Source organism: Amblyomma mixtum, chromosome 1 (assembly GCF_055824585.1).
Source record: "Amblyomma mixtum isolate Tamu chromosome 1, ASM5582458v1, whole genome shotgun sequence".
Lineage (NCBI taxonomy): Eukaryota > Metazoa > Arthropoda > Arachnida > Ixodida > Ixodidae > Amblyomma > Amblyomma mixtum.
The window spans coordinates 32,230,643-32,250,095 of NC_143012.1; the positions used below are offsets into that span (position 1 = coordinate 32,230,643).

Consider the following 19,453-nt stretch of genomic DNA (forward strand, 5'->3'; position numbering starts at 1 on the left):
AACTCGCAGGGGAGGAGGGTTGAGAGAGAGACGACGTCGACTTAGCGGAGACGCAATCGCCTTGCACATGTCTTGGAATGGCGGCTTCCTAACCGCGGCCTTCAGTTGTTAATACGCGTATGATCCGGCGTGGGCTAAGGATTGCGAACGTATACATACATGGTGATATACCGTTGTCCAGTATCATCCTAGTGACGTAACACACGTGACAGTGATGCCCCAAATGGGGACAGCAGAAACAGACTGCATTGAGTGCCGAAGAACGAACGAGCGGTGTCAAAGTGAAACGCGTAAAGCTGATCACAAGAGCGCGTGTACAGTTTTGAGAAATTCGAGAGGGGACGAAACGGCGAATTTTCTAGTTATTTCTATGCTAAATTTGAGAATGACTCCTGGATATTATGCGCCAAGAGAAAAACCAGTTAGTAGACAGAAAAAAAATCATTGCTTGTCACACACAATTGTAGAGTAACCAATAAATGAATGCTCAAACTTAGTTCCCTCTAATATGTTTCGCGAGTGTACACCGCAACGAATGCACTGAAGTTACAGCTGCGCTCGACACTGTTCGTTTCGGAGGGGGAAATTCGAGTCCTTCCGGTGTAGGGTCAGTCGTACACGCCTCCAGAGTAAACATGTTGGGAACATATTACTTTCCTGCAAAGCATTTTCATAGGGTTTTTGAGGCGGTTCTGAACTGCTCGTGCGTTTAGCATGTCTGGCTTAATCGTCACGTCGTGCGTACCCCACTCTCAAGTACTGCGCTGCACAGAACTGCATGCAATGCCTGGCTTTTGTGGCGATATCTGTTGCTCGAGTCAAGGTCCACGCTCTGTAACCTTTTAACTCGCGCGCTAATGCCAACTAAGTGTATTCCATTAGAGTTACCGATCTAACCAGTTGTGAAACGGCCCCCATAGGTCCCATGTGTCAGGACTCGGTATAAGGCGATTGTCATGCCACTTGCGGCCGTTAAGGAAACTTCTCAGGACTATGCAAACATGGCAAAGAAACTCTGCTGCTTGGTGTCGTCTGTAGGTAACCGCGCAACTGAAAGGCGGCGCCACTATCTGATATACATCTCCATAAACTTGGCTGCGGGACTCGCTGGAGTTTTGATTCGCAGTTTCGCAAACGGTATGACCGAACTCTGGGCTCCGTTGGCCGGATGACGTAACTCACTGACAGGCAAGGGCGGCCGCACGGAACGTTGAGCTTTTGGAGCCCGCGGCTGTCACATAATTTCGAGCAGTGTCGAATAATACTGGGACCCGTGCGGGTGTTATCGTACTTATTACAGCAGGCGTTCCTTCCTTCAGCGTTGCACGGAACTGAAAGTTATCCAGAAAGCATCGATGCCGTCGCGACCGAGATGTATCGCCATAACTCTATTTGCAGCACTTGCGTGCATCACTGCGAGTTGTCCCAAACGACTCAACACAGGACATCGATATAAACGGTCATTCGCTATACAAAATCTGTCGATACGACGGAATGTCGACGGCGTCGTCGCGCTGCAAAAGACTTCGATTAAAGAGACTTCGATTAAAGAGACTTCGATTAAAGAGACTTCGATTAAAGAGACTTCGATTAAAGAGACTTCGATTAAAGAGACTTCGATTAAAGAGACTTCGACGTGAGGGGACGCTCACTTGATCGGGCTCTGCACCAATTCAGATGAGAGTCTGCTCTCGGTAAATGGATCTCGGAAGGGGGACCGAAAATGTGTTCGATTTATGCGGGTATCTTCTTTTAATGCACTTTGTGTGAATGGCGTCAAAGGTGCAGTTCGAGTAAACCGGAAGTTCGAATTAAGCGGGTATCTTTTCTAAATGCACTTTGTGTGAACGGTGTCGAACCTGCAGTTCGAGCAAACCGGAAGTTCGAATTAAGCGGGTATCTTCTTTTAATGCACTTTGTGTGAACGGCGTCGATGCTGCATGCAGTTCGAGTAAACCGCAAGTTCGAATTAAGCGAGTTCTAATTCCCTAGAATCCACTGCACCTACAGTTAGACGCGGAAAAAACAGATGAAATAAAACGGATGTAAGCCCTGCCTACTTTGTCCGAGACAAAGGAGCGTTGCTGTTCAGTGCCGTGGACCGGTGACTGCATACTCGAAAGCGCTGCGTATAATTCTAAAACAAGCGCGAGTCGCGTGCGGCTGTAGCCCCCGTAGTACTGCACGGAATTAACCGCGATGTGCACACACTGTGGGGTGTACACTAGGGAAGCCGGGGAGGGGATCAACCATCGTCGCCGGCGCGGTTTTTCTCTCCCAGCGTTCCTGATAGGCGGCTCTTCGTCACACCCGCTTTTTCTTATAATCCGCGGAGGGCGGCACTCGGAACGCTTCGACCACCACGGTGGATGGACGAGGGGTCAGCGCGGGTAATCCGGCCAATTCGATCGGGCCTGACGCAACGGCGACTCCCTCTTGACAGGGGATTTGCGCTGGTAAAACGCGCCACTGTACAAACGATCGGTTTATTTTTTGTTTCCTGCTGTTTATGTACGTCGCTGGGAGAGGCGGAGTGCTCGCGAGGCCAAGGACAGACGGGCAGCGTTCGGAGCGAAGCCTTTGCACCGCACAGCTTTAATTTTTCCCGGTCCTGTCCCGGCCTGATCGGTGTTTGGTGGTGTACGCCAAATAACGCAGCCGATAGCTGGGCTTGAAGCTTTCAAATGCTTGACTCGTCAGATTTCTCGACGGAGGGTGAAAATAGTACTAATAAAAAATAAAACCGAGGAGAAAGAGAGAGGTACACGCCCCATCTTGTGCTCGGCGTGAGAGCGAAGTCGCCGTTTGTTCAACTGTCGATTTTTGTAGCGTTTTCGTCCCGACGGCGTGGAGTATTAGGCACCTTTAGCATATCGTGTACCGTGTTTACGTTACCGGTACCGGAGTACCGGGAGCCCGCGCGCAGCTAATGCGCACGCGCAAATCACCTTGACGACGCCAGATGGCGCCACGTACCCGGCAGATACACGCCCGCCTGCAGCATCGGGACCAATCAGCGCGTGCTCACCGGCGGTAGGCGGGCTCTCTGTATTCCGGTGGCGGTAACGATAACACGGTACACGGTATGCTAAAGGTGTCTATTAAAAGGGGCTCCCGTTAACTGGAATACCGCATAATTAGACCAACTTTTTCGCGCATTCGAGTCGGATTGGACTAGTCGAGAGTCTGTTGTAACTGCTGTCCCGTTCTGATGGCTCTGTAGTATGTTCTACGGTGCGCATTCAACTATAGCCAAGCGAAAGTTATAAGTTAACAGCGTGTGGCTAATTAATCGTACTTAAACGCAGCGTGACCGCGAAATGGCAGGCGGGGTTGGCGCGACGTCCGGCCCTCGATGACGGTTGATCGTATCAGCGATGATTAGCCGGAGGTGATAAAGGGGGCGACATTGCGTAACGGTGCCTGCAGCTCCAGATACAGTTAGTTACTCGATGGGAGGTGAGGAAATGCTATGATATCAAATCTAAAGCTAGCGAATGCAGCTAGAGTATAGGAGATCTTGAAGTGGTCAACCCCTAAATGTCCCTTGAGGTCCACGGCGATGGCCCGCAACGCGCAAATTCCGCTGCCTCCCACTTCACTTTCGGCAATCCTCCTCCGCAACGCCAGCGCTCGGACGACCGGAAATTACCGAACATAAGCTAGAAAAATGGCTCAAAGCTGGTCGTAAAAAATGAATAATAAAGTCAAACATGCGCCCGCGAACGCTGTAACAGCTAACTCGCGCGCCTGGAAGACTCGGAGAAGCGTGGAAAATAATAAACAAAAGGCAGTAGCTGTACAGCATCTCTCTCGGTGGTGGCGGCGCGGCGATATCGCGCTGAATCGGATGCAACTGCTCGACAGTCGTAGCCTCGGATTCCTTGGTTTTGAAGAAAGAGCGGATGCTAGAATAAGAGAAGAAAAAAGAAAGGAAGAGCGACAGAAAACCGAAAGGGGGGGGGGGAGGTGGAGTGGAGTGGAGGCAGACAATGGCGGAGAAGAACTAGACAGTAGACAGGCCAAAAATGAAGTCACCAGTTCCCACGTATAAAAGGCTATGCATGCTGTATTATGCGATGAGAAGAAGAAGCTCTTTCTCCGGAAATAGGTGCGACGTGATCGGAATACGAGGCCGGTATGTATACCTCTCACACACGCGCAACCAAGGTGTGGTGGGTCGCCGTGCCTCCGACCACACTCGTCGCCACAGACTGAAGTGGAAGAATAAGGGTAAAGGGAAAGGGGGAGGGGGGGTCGAGATATCGCGAATGCAGAATTGCGCCACACGCGCGCGCGTGCGTGTGTGAATGCCTCTCCTCTGGATCCCCGCCTTGTTTCCGTGGCGGGTCGTGTGAAAGTGTGTGTGCGTATGTAGATGAGAAAAGGCTGCTTGCTACGGCTACCGTGGTTCCCTTTCAACACACGCGGAGCTGAAGGATGCGACGTGCGAGAGCTCGCATTCGTATAGCATTGCACTCGGCACTCAAGGCGTTGGGCGCATTCCGTGTTTATACATATATAGTGCGCCTTCCACGCGAAACTGTTTGCCTGCGCGCGCGTGTGTGGAAAATTTGTTACCGCAACCTTTTTTTACTTTGACTAGGGGTAATAAAGAAATGCGTTGTCGCAAGTTCCGCGACACTGTTTTGACTTGTTTGAGCGTGCTTTTGCGGTTGTGTGTCGTTTACTTTTTACTTTTTACTTTTTGGTCGTTATTCGCGGAAGAAGACTTGCAAGATCCTCGCGCACTCCTCCGCGCTTCAAAGTAGTCTCACTCTGCGACAGCCTCGCGACTGGACTAGCTAGTCAGACCACGTGATATATTCATATATCTCGAAATCATCATCGATACTACTATTTCGCATTGCGTATGTGTGTATATATGGAGCCCAGTATACTGGTAGCTTCACTTTCACACTACCGCTTGATTGAAACATATTTGCCGGCATGCCGGAAATGTGAAGACTGCGCGGCATCACCTCTGCTGTGCTGTAGAACCGCGCACGAAAGGATGGAGAACGGCGGTTCGCTGACATACGGTCCAATTCGCCTTTGCTTTCCTGTCTGTTTTAGTTCTACGATAGAGACCGTATCTGTCGATGCGCTCTTCCGGGCGACGCGTTGCTTTTTCTTTTTTTTTCAACCTCATGACCAAGCCTCGCATGCAGACCCTGTTTGGGGCAGAAGCAGAAACACCTCACTCATACGCAGACGGTCGTTCATCTGTATAACCGTGCCCACGGGTTCGGTCTGTTCGGAAGCCAGTCCATATAGACACGGTTCTATGAGGAGCTATGGGTTCTTACCTCTAGCCTTTCCTCATTTCGCTTTTGTATGTTGTCGGAAAGCAGGAGTACTGGAGGTGGGAAAGGGGGGGGGGGGGGAATGAAGGCAGTATCCCTGCATTTTTTTTTTCTAGACGGACTCACCATTTCTCATATTTTCTTTGCTCACGATGCGACTCGGGCGTTCTATCCTTTCTCTTTTCTTTCTTTGCATTTTGTTTTTGTATCGTTCTGCTCCGCGTGTTCGGTTCAATTTCGAGAAGGGCAGCTTCGTTGCGATGCGCATATCTCAGTGTCGGTCAGGGAACCCTCTCCCGAGCGTCGTGATAAATGCGCAGTGCCGAAAGGGGCGTGGCTAAACCGAACGAGAATAAACGAAGTGAGGCGAACGCGTATGCAAACGGACGGGGTATCACTTGCGAGCGATGACCTATCGTTGGGGAAAAAAAAAGGGGGGGGGGATGAAATCTATCACCCACGTTCCGAGACATGACGGCGTGAACAAATGAGGGTGGTGGCGAAAACCCAGAGCCGCACGATATATGCAACGCCGCGTTGAAGCGTCCTGACACGCACGAACACACAAAAACGCACAAATAAGGAAACGGCGAGCTGTCGAATCGCGGTATAGATGGCGCTACCAGAGCAACAAATACGTTCGCGCCTCGACTTGTACGTTGTTGCGCGGAATTCGTTGTATCGGGTAACGGATCACACGTTCGCCGATACACCCCTGATGCATCACCTGTAGTTGCAGTAGGGTTATAATCGCTACGCATTTCATAACGCACCGCCTATATTCGACCTTCCGCTCGCTGCGCGGATCGCCGACTACAACCGATCGATGACGTCAGAGACACGATGTCGATATCTGTAAACTTCGCACAGTTACGAGCTACGAACAGAAACCTAGGTCACTTGACCAGTCCGAGATATGAAGACTTGATTATCAAGTACGAGGGTTAGATTTTGCATTGAGGTTACGTTTTGATAAGAGTCGGAATAGGAGAAAACGCGTGCAGTACGATAACTCCACATTCTAAACGCTGATACACCTATATGGGAATAAAAAGCGATTACGCACTCCTCTGGCACACACACTTTTAAAGAAGGGAGTGCACTAGAGGACACCTTGCGCCCTTTTTTACTCGTTTCTGCTTTGCTAGTGCGTTTTCTCCGAACCCTCGTCGTCTAGAATCGCAACAATGGCAGTGAAGTTCCCAGCACCTATAACACCATTCAACACGCAGCCTCGGCTTTGTTGCGACGGCAGTGTACACAGAAAGTATTCCTTAGTGCATTGTAAATGACGCAAAGTCCCAAGCTCGCTCGCCGTGAGCAGAAAGTATAGTCTGGCGACGTTTGGCTACTGTTGGACTTTCTCGCTCTTTGTAGCGACGCATCGCACACTAGACGCAGGGGTATGGCCGTGCTGTAATCTCTTTCTCTCGGCCCTGTTTAGTTTGCGCCTGGTCGTTCGTTCCAAGTGCCGCACAACTCTGCATTCCCGGCACTTTCTTTCTTTCTTTCTTTCGTTCGTTCTTTCTTTCTTTCTTTCTTTCTTTCTTTCTTTCTTTCTTTCTTTCTTTCTTTCTTTCTTTCTTTCTTTCTTTCTTTCTTTCTTTCCTTCTTTCCTTCTTTCTTTCTTTCTTTCTTTCTTTCTTTCTTTCTTTCTTCATCGCAAAAGGGCGCAGCTGTCTGGAGGGCTTTACTGCGGACGAAATGCATTCGGCGGCTTCGCAGGCCTCTCTCCTCCTTCGTCGCTGCTGTCATCCGGTCAAAATTTATCTTATCGCGGCGTCTGGAGGCGGATGGGCGAACTGTTTTCTGTCGAGTCGTCGCCGACGCGCGCTGCACAAACAAGCCGTATAAAACCGCCGGGTGGTGTCAGGGCGAGCGCGATGCATGCGCTGGGGAGGCGCGCCGAATTTTGCACTGTTGGGTCCGTTCCTTTTTTTTTTCTTTTTTCATCGGGAAAAAAAGATCGAGAATAGAAAGAGATAAAAAGAAGGCTCGCCGTCTGTACGATCTTGTGGCGGGCTCGTATTGCGTCTTCGGCGAGATAGCAATTGCGAAATGGTTGCGAAACCGTTCTTCGAAACTTCGTAGCTAGAAATTCGGAACTCATTTGCATTGAGAGCATGTTCGCGACTGCCGAACTCCCTGATGCAAACCGCCGACCTCCATCTCAAGAAAAGCAGTGGGAAGTGTTTTGTGTCGAGGACAGCAATTCTTGGATTTTGGCGAGAAGGTTATCGTAGTAAGGTGGTAACGCAAGAAGTAGTTCTTGGAACTCGACGCTGCGACGGTAGTGGTGTCGAGACGAGTTGTAACTATGGTGTCATGGCTCTGCACACTTAACCGCTCTGTGCACGGGGACGGATTTATGGGATCACTCTTGGAGGGGTGCTTGGGGAACAGAGGGGGGGGGCATTTGAACGATATGCATTTCTTGGGCCTTTCTCGTAAACAAAAAACAAAAACAAAATGGCGTTCGTTTAGCATGAATACTATTCAGGCTATCGGAAGCCCCCTTTGTGACGTATATTTCCAGCCAGAGTCTATGAATTCGAATGGGCCACCCAGTGCAAGATGAACACAAAGAACGATCCGAGCAGGCTCTCTCTCTCAGCTGTATGTGTTAAAGAGTCGACCGTGTCGCAACAGGCGGCCTGGGAAACGCGCTGTTTCTGAATGCAGCACACTAGGCTCAATGATCTCATGTTTTGTAAAGTTGCAGCCGGCGACAGCTGCAAGGTCAGGCGCTCTGCTATATGGTCGCGCCTTTCGTATAGGCGCCGGCTTGGCGGAAGCTTTCTTCTTCACAAACAAGCACCCGGCCGGTTGGGTCACGCGCTCCGTAATGCCGAGTCGAAATCATTACCACTGATTACTGTACGTTTCCTTGCATAGCGGCATTTAGAATGCGATGGAAAGCCTCCGGCCAGCTCTGGATTTCGAGAGGGCATGCGGTGATTTGGGCGAGTTTGGCAAGGCTCTCATTCTCATTCGTTTATAATCGCTTAGCATTCGTATAATGCGTTTTACGCGTTAGCAATTTTACGATCCCTAGAGAATGAAACACGCCCGAATGAAACACACACACGGGGGGGGGGGTTCACTGTAGCCCCAATAGATAGGATAGGACAGGCCAGGTTTGAAACGTGTGCATAGGAACGTTCCACTTCAGAATGAAGCAGATATAAAGAAAAAAAATCTTGCGCAGGCGGCTTTGGAAATTCTCTTACGTTACACTGCTATTAATCAAATTTCGCTCTCTTTGTTACGCGCTGCTAGTATAGCCCGACATAATTCAGATATGCAGACAGAAATCGCCCAAAGCCCCCCCCCCCCCCCCCCCCCCCTCGTCTGTATAGTTTCGGAATCGACGAACGCGTTGTAAGTCGTAGGTGTATCCACGAGACGCGCGCCTTGGAACCGGTTCGCTCCTCCGCGGTTCGCCGCGCGCCATTGGCTGCTTCGCTGCGTGACGTCAGCACGCGTTGCGCTCGAGTTCTTGGGTACGCCCGGATTGCAAGTAGCCACACTAACTACACAGTGAACGTCCATCAGTACTCACGTGCTTCTCGTGGTGATGGAAGCGCTCCTTGCTGTGCTTGTTGGACTTGTGGAGCTTACGCCAGGTCTCGCTGCCTTCCAGCTCGCTGTGCTTCTTATCGGAGCGATGCTTCTGCACAGAGAGAAGGAAGAGAAGGAAAAGAAGGGTTACGAGAAGTTCACTCGTAGGGCATCATGAAGGTATACCGTAAGTGCAATCAGCCGGGCCGGTTGGTTCATGACATATAAATAACAGCGCGAGAGACGGGACATTTGTCTCTCTTCCTTACTGTCCCGTCTGTCGCGCTGTTATTAGGAACCTTTAGCATACCGTGTTAGCGTTACCGGTACCGGAGTACCGGGAGCCCGCGCACCGGCGGTGAGCGCGCGCTGATTGGTTCCGACGCTGCGGGCGCGATCACAGCTGCCGGGTATGTGGCGCCATCCGGCGCCGTCAAGGCAATTTGCGCATGCGCATTGGCTGCGCGCAGGCTCCCGGTACTTCGGTACCGGTAACGCTAACACGGTACACGGTACGCTAAAGGTGTCTATTTATATAGGTATACCGCATGAACCTGCCAACAGCAAAAATATTTGTATAGCGTATTAGACGCGATGGAGTGATAATACACGAAGAAAAGTTTTCTCCACTCATATAATACAACTAAGGCAGTTAACCAACTAGAATGCATATTTCCGCGGCGTTCTTCGCTCAGCAAATAAGCTCAGTTCGCTGGACTTGCGAAAGAATTTTTGTTTGCTTCTCTGTACTAAAGGTAGACGTCTAATGTAACGAACGTAGATCTGGCGATATACGAGACCCCACCCAAAGTTCAGATCCTGGAGTCGGATTCAGTCCTTGCACTATGTAAGTTTATTTTTATCGTACTTGGTATCTGTGTAACACAGCAGTATCTTCCATCGTAACAGGAAAACAAGCGCGCTTTATTTCATTACGCATGAATCGCACCGATCTGGTGACGTCACTGCCCTGCAGTCAATGGGAATGCGTCGGTCGGTCTGGTGACGTCACTTTCCTCCAGCCAATGAGGATGCTTCGGCCTGGTGACGTCACTCCTCCATCCAATGAGAATGCTGCGGTCTGGTGACGTCAATTCCCCCCAGCCAATGGAAATGATCCCGTCTGGTGGCGTCACTTTCCTCCAGCCAATCGGCGAATTTTATGACAGACGACGCATTTTGGTACAATGGGGCTTCTAAAGCTATCGCACTTTTTAAAAAGGCTACATGTCCCCGCTATATACCATACACTGAAACGACCAGAATCCATTTTTAGCAGAGCAGTAGCACTTCGCGAGCGTGTTCTGCTCGTAGCCTGTCCTCCACAATAAGAGAGAAAGAGGGATGATGAAAGAGGCACACTCGCCGAGCGCACGCTCCTGCAGTCAATGGAGAAGCACAATGGCGGCGGGCGACTGCACGTTAAAGCCGAGCCGAGTCGATTGGTAATCCATGTTATCTCGCGAGCACACATCCTCCCAGCGCGCAGATAGAAAGAAAAATGCACATGTTTACAAAACAGACGTGCCGAGTCGCGCTCTTTTCGCTTCGTTTTTTTTTTTTTACCCCTCCCAGCGGCATTGCTTCTTTACGTCTCTCTCTTTCATCGGACCGCTTTTGAAAAGTGACCCCCAGAGCAGAACAGGCAGTCGACTGTGGAGCGTGTCAGTGTCCCAGTTGCGAGGTTTACGCTTGAATACGGCGCAGCGAATTAAGCGGGTTGCAAAAGGGAAAGGGGAAAAAAGGAACCGCTTTGCGCGCGTCTGCGAATCTGCTTGTTGTCGAGTCGCGCCGAGGCTTTCTTGTGCGCAGAAAAAAGGCACAATAGATTGAACGAGACAGCTAAAGTGAAGCGGACGTGACTCCTTTAAAGGCCTCTTCCTTAACCGTGAATACACAAGGGGTGTCAGATGACAGTGTTTTTTTTTTTTTTCCTCTCGTGCAGCCTGCAGTCGCCTTTCGCTAGCAAAGCGACGCACACTTTAAACGGAAAGGAATAAAAACGGTTTACTCCCACACGGGCGTATTCATGTGTAAACTACAGCAGCACGCCAGGCACCAAGTGAGAGTTTGCTTCGATACGCGCCTTGTATACAAGCACGAAATGACGCCAGGAATGAAGGAAAAAAATACAGCAGCTCTGTTCGTGTTTTTCTTTCCCTTTATGTATCTGTTCCCACTTCTTGTCATAAATGACGCTCTGGCAGCTCAGTTTTCGCAACAAATAAAACTCCTTATCGATCTGTATAACTCCAAACGATCGCAAAGAAAGGACCATTACGGAGAAACGTTTGTCCGTCCTGAACCGCGAACTCATTCATCCAAGCAATCACTCACCTTCCACTCACACTCCCTTTCCCTTCGCATTCAACCCTCACTCAAGTATCGGTACTGTCATCTGAATTTCGACGGTGATTTCCTAAGCTCGGCAGAAACCCGGCGCCGCTATCTCCTTCCGTGCAATCTGAACACAAATACGCCTATATGGGAGTAAAAAAAGGAACAAGCTGTCCTCCCTATTTACTCCCTATTTAGCTTACTCCCTATTTACTCCTATCTGTTTAGAGTGTGTACGCTCTGTTGGAGCCGGAGGCTATACGCTCTACATCCCGACTGCTGCCTCCTCCGACAGATGTTGTTCGAAACTCGCGAGCTCTTGACCTCGAGAAGGAGTTACGGCGCCGAAGAAATAACGGAAGCAATGATGAGTGAAGGAAAAAGAAAAGAAAAAAGGCCGCAGCGAGCGACGGAACTGTGCTCTGTTTTCTGTCTTAGTCAACAGCGCTGTTCCGACGTGGTTCAAGCGATACGGGTGTAAAGGTCGGTGGTGGCTGGTGGTTTGAGGGGAGCTCTCGTTGGCCTAGGCCCGCTCTAATTCAATTAACCGATACGCAGGCGACGGGCCGTGTCTACGGCAACGCCGTGGGCGCGTCCCGCCTCCGCGAAACGCGCCGAACCGGAACCGGAAGTAAACCGCCGCTTACTTCCGTTTCACCGCAGCCGCGCGCGTCCTCTGCAGCCCCCGCGAGCTTGGATTAAGCTTGGATGCGTTGTGTGCGTCGCCGAAGCGGAACCGCGGTTCGCAGCTCGGTTACGTGGACGACTAATACTGTTAAGCGATGCACGGATACGGGCTGCCGCACTCGTCTCCTGAAGTGTTATACCTGTGTGTGTACACTGTGAACACGAATGCGCCTGTATGGGAGTAAAAATGGGATAAGCTGTCTAGCACACTTCTTTTATAAAATGGAGTATGCTACAGCGCTTACTCTCTTTACTCCTTGCTCCTTGTCGCGCTGTTAGACTTTTCCGGACACCGTTCCATAGTTTCGCTTTCCGGAAAGATGTTTCTCGTTGCTGGCGATTTTGGTTTTTGCAGACGACGTCAAAGGCTAACGTACACCAGCTGGCCTTTATGGAAGAAGGCATATTACACCGCTACAAAACTGACAGATGCAGTCTCTTGAGCGCACTCATAATCAGCGCTTTATAGCCGCGAGGATGAGAACCTTAGTTAGATTTCATAGCACCACATGGACCACATGGAGTGTTGTGTTGGGTTTAATGGCACATAGGCAGCTAAGGCCATCATGCGCCAAGCACAAGGTATTCGCTTACGCTTCGATTTGCTTACGCGGAGACCCTAACTGCACGTGCCTGCGCAGTGGCAGGTGTGTGCATGCGCAGAGGATCACGACTCGCGCGCTATGCTGAATCTATCTATTATTCAAGCAACGCCACATTCGTGGAGATTTCTTGCAAGCTGCATATTTTCAGCGCACGTGTGTACGACATTAGCACTTTGAGACGGTAACTGCGAGGGTTCTTCAAGCCAGGAAGTGTAAGTGGAGCCTATGCGACGGTGGCTGCAGTCATGCCAAAGGTCGTTTCGCTGACGTAGACTCCGTAAACCGGGCGGATCGCCACAGGGCTAGACCGACGAAGGTGTGGACAGGTGTACACGTGCGCCGCTGTCCTCTCAATTCTAATCGCAAACCATAAAAAAAAAATCTTTGGAGCCCGCCACATGTCTCAAGAAACGAACCGCGAAACCGGGTAGAGACATACACGAACGGCGCTGTCGTATTCAGATCACATCCGCAGGTTCGCGCGAGCATGCAAATGGCTCTGCGATTAGGCCGTTCCCGGAAGCCCGACGCGCGCGTTGTGATTTCAAGCACGGAGTAAATTTCCCACACATTGTGTTAACTACCGGAAAGTTGCTCCACGTATAGCAGCTTCAAGCTCGGTTTTTGTCTACCGAGCTTGTCGCTACAATGGCGGTCGCTTTCGCGTCGGCCGACCAAGAAGATTTTTTGTTTTTACGACAATGGCATTATTCTCCGAAAAAATGACGATTACGGACAATTCAGTCACCTTTACGCACATATCATTTGTTTCGCCTACTAGCTAACAATAGGCCCGGTAGATCTTTGGATTAACCGAGCAGGTTAAGCCTAACGCAGTACCTTCATATTAGTTCCGCATGTTTCAGTTCGGCATGTTGGGGACCAGTTCAGTCGGCGCTGTACTTCCATACTCAGAAAACAGCCCAACGTGTATGCTTCGTGCCTTGTTTCTGTCGCCCTACCCTTAATGCGTACAGAAGAAGAAGAAAAATAAAATAAACTAAAAAGGACTCTCTTTGTACTCGAACTGTAGGAAAGGACGCCTCGGAATAAGGCGTGGAATGAGAAAAAAAATAAAGGAAGGAAAGAAAAGAAAAGGGCGACGCGATTCGCGCCAGCACGGGCAAAGGCAGTCTCCAGAGTAAAAGGCCGATCGGCAGAGGCTACGCCGGGCAACAACAACGCGACATCCAGTCAGCCGGGAGACACTCCCAAGCGAACGAGCGCCAAGAAAACGAACGGTCGAAACCCGTGTACGGTGGACGAACAAACGCATGGAGAAATGAAGTCATTTCCCATCGGGGGCAACGGGGGAAGGGGGCGTCGTATAGCTGGCGCCCTCTCTCGGAGCGCTCATCCTCCGCGGACGCACCGAGCGTCCGTTCCGAAAAAGGCGGCACAACCGAAGAGACGGCAAAGTCTCGGACGAGATTCGTTTTGTCCCCAACGTATATATAGGCGTTACAATATGTGCGAGATTTATACAAGAAGAAATGGCGCGGTACTTGTCCAGCGTTAAGCGTGACAGCATGTGGAAGGAACCCTTTGTGCCGTCCCGAATCAAGCGGTTTCTTTTTTTTTCCCCCTACAAACGAGATTGCCAAAGGAAGAAATTGTGCGCAGTTATTTTTTTGTTTTTGCGCATTGCCTTTGATAATGCAATTTTGGAAGAAGAAACAGCACGTGGCATGAAGTCGATCGTCGTTCAAACGGCCTTAGTCGTAAAAGCAAACGAAGCACACCGTACATGTTCTAGCTAGAATGACTGTAAGCGGGGACAGCAGGGCTTAGTCGGCTGCTTGATAAAGTATCTTTCGAGGGAAAAAAAAAGAATTAACCCCCGATTTACTTTGTTAAACTAAATGCGACGTAGGTCGGCTAACACAATATGTATGGACCCTTCGCATAGGCTACTTATGACGTCTTTGCAGACAATGTAAGCGGCAGCTTGCGCAACGCGGTTTCCCCCTTTCCACCTGGCTGGAGCTGTCGCAGAACCAGTTTGCCTCCTTTCCACTTCTCTGCAGCTGGCGCGCTTGGGTTTCGTCCTTTCACGTGGCCGCATCTGTTTTTCGGTTGTGACCCGCCTACTGCTAGCGCATGAAAAGGAAAGGGGATTTCCCTCTCCACTTTTTGCACCTGCCATGATTGGCAGGTGGCAAGTGGAGGCTTCACCCGCAAACACGAATGTTTTGGCAATCATTAGCAGCTGCTGACGCCTTCGCCACAAGTGACGCCACTCCTCTCCAGCCAATGAGAACGCTTCTCTCTGGTGACGTCACTCCCCTCCAGGCAATGGGCAAATTTTATGACCAATGACACACTTTCTTCCCGAGGAGGACTTTTAATGCTCTCGCATTAATATCCTCTCCCTGCTTAGTAGCGCGTAGGAGTGCGGCGACCCGTCCTAGAGGGCGCTCTCATCGTTTTGCAAGCCGACTTCCTTCCGTCCCGCGGACATTAGTAAGCCCCACGACGAGAGTTGCTAGAGCGCGCATTACTACAAGCACGTTAAAAGCGCGGTCCCTTGCCGGATCCGCACAGCGCACGGATGGCTTCCCGCCTTCCCTCTTGAAGCCTGCTCCGACATCTCATAACGGCTCGCAATGGGCATCCGCATCGCGCCGCAGCGGCAGGCAGGCAGGATGGAGTGGGCCGCGCCGCTCGGTGCTGTCCGGAAGCGACCGTGGCCTAATGCTTCGTCGTTCCCCTTTTCAAAGCAAACGCGTCGCCGGAGTGCGCAAGAGAGAAGAGTTTTGAAAGCTCATATGCTTCAAGAAACGCGCCCGCGGGGCTAAACGGGGCCGGATTTTGCGAAGGACGCGCCGTGTCGTTGATCTTGGTCTCGGAACGCGTCTCGTCGGCTGCGCCGGTTAGTGAGTGTTTATATAATATAGTTTATGAATACGATTTGGTTTGGTTTATGGGGTTTAACGTCCCAAAGCGACTCAGACTATGAGAGACGCCGTAGTGGAGGGCTCCGGAAATTTCAACCACCTGGGGTTCTTTAACGTGCACTGACATCGCACAGTACACGGGCCTCTAGAATTTCTCCTCCAAAGAAATTCAACCGCCGCGGCCGGGATCGAGCCCGCGTCTTTCTGGTCAGCAGCCGAGCACCATAACCACTGAGCCACCGCGCCGGCAGTTTATGAATACCTTGTAGCGACTTGCAGCGGAGCTTTGCGTCATTACGCTGCGGTGAATCACGAGGACAGCAACTGCGAGGCCTAGCATAGACAGCAACGCCCCCTGTGGAGCTCCATGTTGTGCTGTAGTTTCAACGTTCGTGTAGAAGGCATAGAGGGACTCTATATAGTTTTACTAAGAACCGCCACGAACAAGCTCGCCCAACACCGTACCTAGTTGTAGCATGAAACGTCGCGCGTAAGTTCCGTTTAAAAGTAAAGCAGATAAAAGGGGAAGTGGAAGAGAGAGTTACGGCTCGTTAGCAGGCACCAGCGAATACAATGAGCGTCGGCTGAGCTCGATTAACCAAAGAATAAACGCCGGCCACTCACATGTACACGCAGGGGAGAATAGATGGAAACGCATGCACACACGCACGCACACACACGCAGAGAACGCCATTGTGCGGTTAGTGTCGGTACGCACAAGAAAGCTCCCCTCCCCCCTCGCTTTCTACAACAGCGCGCTCGTGCTGGGTGTAGTGGCGGCGATTATTCTTATAGCGCCGCGGAGGAAGAGGGAAATGAGGATGAAGATGAAAGGAAAGGCTTGCACGGGCACTGGACGCCGCCGCGTCGGCTAAGCGGCCTGTCCCATTATCGTTACACAGCACGCGCAAGAGAAACGCTCTCGCCGGCCTCTATCTGGGACATGCATTCCCGCAAAGAGACCGGCGGGTGGGGAAAAAACGCTTAGTAAGTTAGCCGCTACACTATACTATGCGGAACGAGAAAACCATCGGGGATGGCAGTGAATAAAAATAGGGAAGAGAAAATCGACTGGCACGATTATCTCGTTTCTCCCTATTTTTCTTTCTCGCTCGCCCACGTGTACCGCTTCTTTCCCGTTCCTCTTCGCTCTATCATCCAGTCGCCTTGTGCGCCCTCGTCACGCTTAATGACTGCTCGTATGGCTCGGAGGGAGCGCGGAGATAAAGCTCGGAAGGAAAGGGGGGGAGTAAAGGGTAAGTGAAAAGCGAGGGAAAAGAATAGAAGCGAGGCAAGTAGGAAGCAGAGTGCCACGGAAACGTGTCCTCGTAAGCATGCAAGAGCCGGCTCGGCTCTCCGTCTCCGCCGTCGTCATCGTGTAGCCGCGGCAACCACCTCACGGCCCGGGGACCGCCGCGACTAAGACCGCGCGCGAAGCCTTAATGAGTGTGCCGTGCCGGTAGGAGACTATAGGGAAGAAGGATAGAGGGAAATGGGGAAAGGAAGGTCGCGGCGGCGACTCTCGGGACGACAGTCGAGGAGCGCGAGCGGCACGGTCGAAGAAGAGGGGGTGGGGTCAAGTTTTTGGGGATAGGGAAATTGGGGAAAGAGGAGCGTGCACTCCGGTCGAACGAGCTGTAGACTCTGCAAGTAACTAAATAGCCGAGGGAAAACAAAACTAGGGAAAGAGCGGAGATGTGGTTTCGCGTGAAGAAGGCCTCCTCTAGTGAGGTTGGTCGCCTGGTCGAAGGGACAAGCTTCCGTGTAGAGGGAAAGGAGGATACTTAAAAAAGGGAAGAAAACTGGGAACCCCAGTGCTTTGGCTAGGAGGTAATGAGCTTCCATCCGGATAAACTGCAAAAGAAAAAAAGCTGGGCGGTTGGGGATAAAGTTTTACAACATAAGAAGAGAAATTTTCAGGTTCGGGAGGACAGAACACGGGGGGAATACAGGATTGGGAGGGAGTGGGGAAGATGTGGGAACCTCCCGTTTGCGGGACACGGGGCGGTGGTTGCTCTGCGTGCGTGTAGTGGGGGCTCTTGTATCGAGCGGCCCACGCGGCGCAAATAGGATAGACGCGCGCGTGGGAGGATTTTAAGCACCGCGGCGTTGCCGATGCAGAGAAGAGAAAGCCGCCACCGCGGTAAGCTCGGGAAAAACAGGATATTGGGGAGGGAATCGTTCGAGGAGGGCCGAAGGTGACCACGGTCCTACGGGGACGGCCGCTCTGAGCGCTGGTGGGACTCCACTTTACATCGCCTCATTTCTTCGTTGTTTAACTTTCCTGCATAGCTTGTGGAAGCGCAGTGAACAAGATGTAGGGAATAATCCGATTTAGGGATAGAACGAGGGAAATAGGGATGCGAATGAGGAACAAATAGGAGAGGAGCTCCGGTTTACTCGTTGTGTAGTGGCCCTTGACTTGGCTTGACTTAGCCAGCGTTGATCCGGCATAACGCTATGTTTGTGCAACGACTACCGCCCGAGCCTTTTTATTTTTCTGCCTCTCTTTTGTCCTTGATGCGTACCATGGATGCGGCGTGATGTAGTTAAGGGGGTGACAGAAGCGAGGCGGCGGGGAGAGAAGGAGAGACGGAGAGAGAGTGAGGAGGAAGGGCAACACGCGCGTCGCGGCGCGTGGTGACAGCGGGAACAGGGAAAAGTCAAAACGAGGATGTATGTCGGGCATGGCGCGGACCAAGGCCGGCCCATTAAGGTTGCCATGGTGACGAGTCTCTTTCCGTGATGGAGGAAGAGGTCGCAGGCGCTTTCGAAACAGCAAGCGAACGCGGAGAAAAATAAAAAACAAACAAATGAAAAGTGCGTTACCGAAGGCTTGAACGAAAGGATTGGTGCGAGAAAGAAGCAGGGCTCAGAAGCAGCCTAAGAAAAATATATTGAGACGGTAGGGGAAGGGGGGGTGGGGGGAGAAGCAGGGCGACAGAGGGTAGAAAATGACACAAGCGAGCAGAGAGGCGTAAAGAAAGAAAGAAAGAAAGAAAAAGAGGAAGACCTGAAAGAGCAGGAATCCGTTCTAGACTTTGATCGATTCGCGATCCAGGACGACGAGGGTTTTCGGGAAGGTTTGGCTGGGTATGTCTGGCTGGCCCGTCTTCCGTTTTGTACCTGTGTTTATGTAGCGTATACACAAATACACGAATGGTACTACAGGGGGAGTTGTTTGGCGTTACAGCGTGCGTTTGCTTGATCACTCTGTACGGAGAAGCGACCGCGGGACGCCGCCAGGTGACGCTACATGCGGCGTTTCCCGAAGCCGTGTCTACCAGTGTAGCGTATCAGGGAAACGCGAGGCGCGCACGGGTGCATCGGGCAATGCCTGTCAGGTGGCGCCACGAACACTTTCTCCTGTTTACTTTTCGCTATATATACCTACAAGAAGTAAGCCGCTGAAGCAAAAAAAAAAAAAGCAGCACACGTCTAGATGATGCGCACGGCCCGAAGATCGGCGGCTTGATCGAATGGTATACACATGGTATATGCATTTCCTTCGGGCGTCGAGTCAGGTCAAACCCACTTAAACAGCAACGCCTAGAAAAGGTGCCCCAAAAAATAAGAACGATAAAGGGAATATCGTGGCATGCGTCAGTCAGGAGAAGTATATCGCCCGAGGCCGCTTTCGCCGGAACTGCCATAGAAGGGGGAGTCTCGTTTTCAGAGACGACAGCGCGCCTTGTATACGAAGCTTTCCGAAGAAGGCATAGAGTAAATACTCGCTATATCGAAATATTTTTATTTTAGAAATTTCGTTTCGCTCCGAACTTTTCAACAATTGGTGTTCTTGTATCTCCTATTCCTCCGAGAAATTCTTTTCACTAATGTATGTTTTGCGTGTTCTTGACGTAATCCTGTACTTGAGGAATTGATTGGGGATCTCATGGTCGTTGTGCAACCTCGGCGAGTTTGCAAATCGGCGCTGTTTATGCATAGGTAGATTAAAATAACTAAACTGACGAAAAGAAAAGTGCTTTCTGTACCTCTCTGGCTGATTTACTTTACCTAACCTTCACAAATGTATACGGGTTGGCGGCGCTAACCAATA

The 19,453-nt window shown here is 51.0% G+C and overlaps 2 protein-coding genes across 2 annotated transcripts in view; one reads left to right on the top strand and one right to left on the bottom strand.

The window, feature by feature from the left end:
• Positions 1–19,453, top strand: part of LOC149365959 (TBC1 domain family member 2B-like) — a 163,122-nt gene that overhangs the window by 51,366 nt on the left and 92,303 nt on the right. The window lies entirely within an intron of this gene.
• LOC149365960 (uncharacterized) overlaps positions 1–19,453 on the bottom strand; it is a 127,728-nt gene that overhangs the window by 19,981 nt on the left and 88,294 nt on the right. The window contains exon 2 of the mRNA XM_089547444.1: positions 8,869–8,979. Coding sequence (XP_089403570.1) covers positions 8,869–8,979 — 111 coding nt within the window. The remainder of the gene's footprint in view (positions 1–8,868; positions 8,980–19,453) is intronic.